At 38.7% G+C, this 7,479-nt stretch overlaps 1 protein-coding gene across 1 annotated transcript in view; it reads left to right on the top strand.

Annotated features, from left to right (window-relative positions):
• Window positions 1-5,073: 5,073 nt before the first annotated feature.
• LOC108727769 (uncharacterized) overlaps window positions 5,074-7,479 on the top strand; it is a 4,102-nt gene continuing 1,696 nt past the window's right edge. The window contains exon 1 of the mRNA XM_018456002.1: window positions 5,074-7,475. Within this exon, the coding sequence (XP_018311504.1) occupies window positions 6,694-7,475 (782 nt within the window). The 5' untranslated portion in view covers window positions 5,074-6,693. The remainder of the gene's footprint in view (window positions 7,476-7,479) is intronic.

The raw sequence follows: 7,479 nt of genomic DNA on the forward strand, positions 1-7,479 counted from the left end.
ATTTTGGCAAAGCCACCCAAGGTCAAACTGATATGATCAATAAATAGATCTTTTTAAACCCCATAACTTTGGTCTAAACATATTTTTGATTGGATCTTATCCTGCGGAGATAAAAAGAGTGGACGGGTGGTCTGAGACACCCTGTATATATACACAGGGTGTTTCAAAAGTAACGATAAATCTTTCGCACAGGGGCAGAATGTATTAAACTGAGAAGAAAAGTCCTGTACCATTTTACAATTTTTAACAATTTTTAAGCAATAGTTAACAAGATATTAATTACTAAAAATTGTCGAAAATTGATCTTCAATAATTTTTTATCAAATACTATCAACTTTACAGAAAAACTGCAAGAGACAAAAATTGTTTACTTTCTTCTCATAGAGCTCTAAGAATTTTTTCAGAATTTTTTATCAACTTTTTAGTACCGCATTTTCTTATTTTTACCAACATGAGAAAATACGATATTAAAAAATTTTGAAAAAATTCTAAAAAAAATTCTTAGAATTCTATTTAGAGAAGAAAATAATCAATTTTTGTCTCTTGCAGTTTTTTTGTAAAATTGATAGTATTTGAGTAAAAAATTATTGAAAACCAATTTTCGGCAATTTTTAGCAATTAATATCTTGTTAATTATTGCGAAAATTGAAAAATGGTAGAGGATTTTTCTTCTCAGTTTAATCCATTCTGCCCCTATGCGAAAGATTTATCGTTACTTTTGGAACGCTTTGTATATATACACACAGCACACTTTATCCTGAGGATATTCCAAATTGTCTTATATTCACAAAGTGATCCCACGGATATTCTATCCGGGATATCCAAAGAAAATATCATCGTAAGATATCGTAGGATATCTTATTAATATCTTAAAGTATAGGATATCTTATGATACCTACCATAATTAAATCCCTCTACCACATAACACCAAGTTCTCCAAGAAATGTCCTAAGATGCCCAGAGTACAGCAAAGGTTTGCAATAATTGCAATTGGGGAGAGTATCAGAACTAAAAGATTAGAAGTAAAGAATGTCATAGTTATTTTGGACACAAACGATATGACGTACTGCGTGCCAATTAAGATATATTTCATATGAAGCTTACAAAGATTTTTATTATATTGGCTACATTTACATCGTGCATTTAGGCCGCGGCCTATACAATAAATGTCCTTGTTTATCCTGTAGGTTAAACAAAGACATCTATCGTATAGGTCGCGGACTAAACGCACGGTGTAAACGTAGCCACTGAATGTTATACTAAGGCTGTATTCGAAAGCATTACTTGGATGCCCCCATGTATCATCCTATCCTTGTTTAACATTGGATGAACAACGACAAAACGATACACTGAGGCACTCGAGTAACATTTCCGAACGCAGCCTAAGAATAATAAATTAAGAATGATAGGTAAGCCTAAGAATATATAATTTACAAGATGTGACATATATTATTTCAAATTAATCTTTTATTTCATTATGTAATAACAGGACAACAACGTATTTCTCGCTTCCATAATATGAAATCCTAAAACATTTCCCTTTTATTTTAGATAACAATCACATATATGTACACGCATATATATACTTGTGATATCTCATGGAGTTCCTTGAATATCTCACGGATGTCATCTAAGACGTGGAACCTCACACATGCGGACACTTGTACATCCCCAGGATATCCATTGGATAACTGAGATCATCCACGGATATCACAAGATTATCGCGATATCCCAAAATAACGTCCGTTGGATAAAGTGTGCTATGTGGATACGTATATACAAGTAAATTTAAATTAAAATGTAAAGTGTTCAAAAATTTAGGCGGTTTCTATAACAAATCATGTTTGTTAATTACTGTCTTTAAAACGACTCATAGTTCATAATAGCTCAATCGTCTTTTCCTTAACGTTTCACCAAACTTTCTCGTAGTCTAACGTCTAATCGCGCGCCAACGTCGTCATTTACGCATCGTGGAAGTTTCAGGCACGCGGAAAACAATTACCCGTCGCATGTGAAAGAAAGTACCTTGCCTCGACAAAAATGGGCAGCGACGACTGTGGCAGATATTCGTGCCGGGTCGACAAACCTTTGCATTTCACGGATTTTTACAAATACGCGCCACAAGACTATCGCCTCTATTTGCATAAAACTTTCGAATTGTCCGCTTGATCATCTGTTAGAAAGCCATTTATACAATCATCGACATAGGTATGCTTTTTCACTATCGGACCATACCGAATTATCTTAATTTTAAAGTTTTCAGGATATACCTGCTCTACCTGAGATCTGTCTTAACAATTCGTCTATTGAAACTTATATTATAATTATGTATATTATATATATCCACATATAATAGACTAATGGTTCTTAGATAACTTTAATTGGAAAACTTTAGAAGTGTGTGTGTTTTTGTAAATATACTCTCTCATTACGTATATTTAAATTATTTAATTATTCTAATTTATCTAATTATTAAAAGCAATCATAAAATTGACAGAATAAAATGTTTGAAAAATCCAAAAAATTTTGTTTAGATACAAAAATTGTTTTTTTACTGAAAATTATGTTACATCAATTTTTGTAATATATGCTATATTAGACGTTCTGTAAATTTTTATTAAATTTTATGTAGAAATTTTTACAATGGCTGGTGAAATTTATATTACTAGAAGATAATAGATTATTAGAATTATTTTATTTTAATATTAAAACAATTTATTTGTATTATATTATATGTTGCATACACAGTAATATAGTTGCAAAGAAAAAAGGTAACATCATCAATAAGTGAACCAATCACGATCAAACGTCATCGAAGAGGGGATTGGAGAGGATTCTTGGACAAGAGGTGATTGCACTGTACACACGGCTTTTGGAGTCTTTGTAATTAACGTGACGACGACCCACTGACCCACTGGACGATCGATTTTTTCGCTCAACAGTTTGAGACAAACGCGCTTTTTTAATGTATCTGGACTTTATGAGACTTGAACGTTTATAGGATTGGAAAGTTTATGGATTCTCTCTCTCTCTCTCTCTATATATATATATTATAATAATAACTTTTATTATAATTATAAAAGGAAAACATTGTGATTCTACGCGCAGACTCACGCAGATTCTGAATTATGTACATTAGGTGTCCTTCGAGATACAAAACAAATCAAAGGTCGACATTTCCAAATTCCGAAATAAATATTTGAGAGGTTCTGCAATAAAAAAATAACGATTCGCATACTGATCAACCCCACTTCGAACTATCTTGAATATCTATCTATTTTTCAAGAAACTTGATAGACATTTGCCAATCTTCGTCTCTGGTCTTTTTCTAATAAAACGCTTGTTCATATATAGCATCATAAAAAATGTGCATTCTCACATCTAAAAAAATCGTAATCAAAATAAAACAGTGAATAAACTTCTAAAGATTGTTTATTTGCGTTCTCTAAATCTTTCGAAAAAATAAAAAAATGATTTTAACATGTTTCATATGTCATATATTATAAGATACAACATTAAATTTCAAAAATTTTGTTAAGAACTTACATTTTCGAGGAATGACATTTTCTCAATAGCAAATCTCAAAGAACGCGGAGCAGGAAATCTTAATTGGATCTCAAGTATCTTTATCGTAATAAAATTGTGATACAGTTACACGCAACAGTACTCAGGTTAATTCGTACATTTCATGTCGAACGGAAATGACTCTGCCGCATTCGTCTTGTTTCTAAATGTGTCAGCTGTGCGAAAGGATTCGAGCAGAATTCCCACTGAAAAATGTCGACATTGGGCCACGGTCAGGGTCCCGGTCACGCGACCCTGATTTCGCGTCCCCGCGATTTCACGCTCGCAACACGAACCCGCTACCGGATTTTCTCATTTTCCTGTCGCGCGTACTGCTCGCGGTTAATTGTGTAGAAAATGCATTGATGGCATTTCATTTCTGTGAGGTGAAACCAAATGAAATATGCGGAAAATATGTCATTCTTATAACTTATACAGAAACAAAACTTACGTCAATATAAAAACGAGAAGAATGATATGTATGTATCGAAGAGAAATTTTATTCTTGCGTAACGGGAGATATATAGTTACATAATAATTACTTGTGAAAATATCCAATTTTAATTACTTTGCATAAAACTTCTTTAATCTCAGAGTATTTAATAATAAAACAGTAAAATATTCTGTAGATATAATACATAGGGGTATAGAGATACACGGTTTTTTTTATTCGTGTCGAAAAGAGATTTAAATAAATTAAACTTGAATATACATATAGACACGCAAGCGGCAAAAGGTAAAACAAAGTCCGTTTAGAAAACTTTTGCACCTGTTATATCTGGTTCTATTAGAGACATCTCAATTCACGTTGTTACACAATAAATTTGTTACACAATAAATTTGTGATTTCACCTTCGTGGCTACGTTCTGCTTCGACGATATGAAGAACGACCTCGAGACCACAAATCTTACTTCTTGTCAAGAGACAATCGTTTACTTCCCATGCTCTGGCAGTTTGTGTGTGAAAAGGTGTACCAGAAGCTTTCTTTCACAGTACCTACGCAATCTTTGACCTATAAAGGGCAACATGTACAGCTGTCAAGTGTACGACTCCGTGGATTTCTGTAATAAACAACAAATACAAAGATGTGTGTGGTATATGAAACTATATTGCTCACTTTTAATTGAAAATACAATATTTGAAATACAAAATTTATTACAATTCATATTACAATCTGATTTCCGCTTCGATCAGCATTCGTAACTGTAAATTTACATCTTCTAACGTTAACATTGACGATGTTGAAGAATCAATTCTCTCGCGACATCCTGACACGTACACGCTGGTGCATACGAGATTCTTGCGTGTTGAGATGTCACATCTCGAGTCAAGGTACTAACTAGTATTAATAGCAAAATAGCGCGTTGCGTCATTCGCAGGAAAAAGGGAAGCGCCATTAATGTTTCCACATAAAATCGAACTGAGGAATGTCCATTTCTCTCGGCATAATTCCTGCCATTCTATGAACGACGCGACGGCACGTTCGTCAAGGAGATAGGTACGGCGACAGGATCGAAGTCCAGGGAGCGACTCGACGATGAAAATCGTAAAGGAGAAGAGTGGGAGAGTGTCTGGTAGTGAAGCGGAGTGGGACTCAGTCACGAAGTCTCACGCCTTCCAAGTTCCACCAGTTCTCAGTCCGAAGACGAACGTACTGGTAGGTAGTGGTTTGCCTTTCCGCTCCGAGACCATCCGTGCGCGTGTGTGCGTGTGGCGTGGTTGGTGTGTGTGCGTGCGAGCGTAGAACGGCACAAGAGCGGCTCCTCCGCAACGTCGATGTGTCAGTGTTGATCTTGAGACCCATACGGACTTTGTCGCTCTTTTTTGATCCATTCGCCTTCATCGCTCACAAAAGATTCATAGCATCGACCCGTCGAACGAGAGCAGCATCCGCCATTTTCGCTATCTCCGCGCGTGAGGCCCAATGAGGCCCACCGGTGCTGGTACAGTGATTCGCGCGGCCGACGCCTGCGGCCGCGCCTCTGGATTCCACAAACACCAGCACACGGCTCGCAGAAATAGTCGTTAAATTCTCACCGTCGCGTCGAGCTGTTTTCTCTACTCGTCGTTCTCCAAAGATATCTACAGTGGCCCCTGACCGCGAGTGTACCGTGTGCCGAGTATGCGTATATGTACATGTGACAGCGGCTACACGTGGAGGTGCGTTAGTGAGGGACAACGACGGCTACGCCACTGCGTCGCATACCAGCGAGGGCCCCGGGTCTGGTAGCGGAGAAGGGGTTAGAGAAGCCTAGAGAACTGAAAGGAAGCGACGGAGACAGAGCACGGGAAGGGGCGGCTGTGGTAGAGAGAAGAAGCACGAAGGGAAAGAAAGCGACGGAGACAGTGAAGGAAAAAGAGAAAGAGAGAGAGGGAGTAAAACGGGGCTCGATACTGGCAGAGGGGGATTTGCAAGAAGGCGGCCATAATGGCCTGAAGCGATCTCTGAAACGAGCGGCTACAGCTGCTGCGAAATATCCACGCTGCCGAGTTCCTCTCGCTATTACTGCGCGCACGTATTTTGCAACACTGCGCTGCGACGACGTGTATGCGCTGCATCGTGTACACACCGCTTATCCGCCTGTCTTTGGAAAGCAGCGACTACGTAATCGACTGCGAGTGCTACCAGGCGGAGTCTCGACGCAACATAATCGCTCAATGAGCTCCTGAGTCACATCCGCGAATCTATGTTATGCGTGGGAAACGATTCTCCAAATAATAATTGACGAGAATCGTATTATAACTAAGAAAAAAAATCATATCGCTGTCGCCAATCGGGAAGATCGACGCTTATCATAAAATTTATGGTACCACGCATCGAAATCTCCGAATGTTTCTTCGTTTAGAACAATTTTGGATTATTTTTAATGTCATGTTGTATAAAATGAGCGACTGACTCGCGTGTGATAATATTTTGTTTCTATTCGAAAATTGAAAGTAATTATCTAATAAGATTAACCAGATTAAACCAAAGTTCTTGATTTTTTACGGCAACCGGATTGTCAAAGAGAGATAGATTTCTGATTATTAATGAATATTAATTGCGTTTGAAGTTTCTAAATTGTGTCACGAAATTAAATTCGATTGAATCTTTCTGATCGATAAGTTAATCGAGTCGAATAAAAAAAATGAGGGGGGCTAATCATGATACGGCGACACCGTATTGTCGCTGTAGAGTACTCTATTTGGGTAGTTCAGTACCTCATGCGAGCAAAGAGGGACTCCTGGGCGTTCAGGAGCCTCTGAGAGAACTTTATCCCGAGCAGGGTGCATTGGGTGCGCGAGGGATTGACTCCTGGCTAAGCGTTTGGAGCAATGGTTTACTCTTGGAGAATGTTGATGAACATCGCAAAAAAATTACGCGATTCTTCCCTATCGAAGCGCTTCACTATTGTGCGGCGGTCAGACATGTCAAAGGTGGAAACGGAGATACATCCAATACACGTTTTCTGCCGTTAGATTCACCGTTCGCGCGAACGCCCAGCGCGAATCATCCACCCTTGTTCGCCGCCGTATTGCGAAGAACGACCGGCATTAAAGTTCTCGAGTGTCATGCGTTTATCTGCAAACGGGATATGGCTGCCAACGCCCTAGTAAGGTGTTGCTTCCACGCTTATGCCGATAGCAGCTACGCGAAAGGCTTGGAACCATCATCGGCGATGACGAACGGGGTCGCGACTGGTCATCAATCGAACAACAGTCTCTATCACACTCTGGGCGGCTCGAGCACCACTCTGGATAGTCCTCAAGCGACCCGCTTAGACACAGCTTCGACCGACGACTTCAGTCTGTATAATGGCGACGAAAATCATAAAGTTTGGGCTAAGGGTCGCGACGAAGTCGATGGTCTTTATCAGGAACAGGGCACCCTGCGAAGCACGAAGGGATCCAGACCGCGCCAGTTAATTGCTCCA

The sequence above is a fragment of the Mycetomoellerius zeteki genome, unplaced genomic scaffold, assembly GCF_001594055.1.
Source record: "Mycetomoellerius zeteki isolate Tzet28-1 unplaced genomic scaffold, Tzet1.0 scaffold53, whole genome shotgun sequence".
Classification (NCBI taxonomy): domain Eukaryota; kingdom Metazoa; phylum Arthropoda; class Insecta; order Hymenoptera; family Formicidae; genus Mycetomoellerius; species Mycetomoellerius zeteki.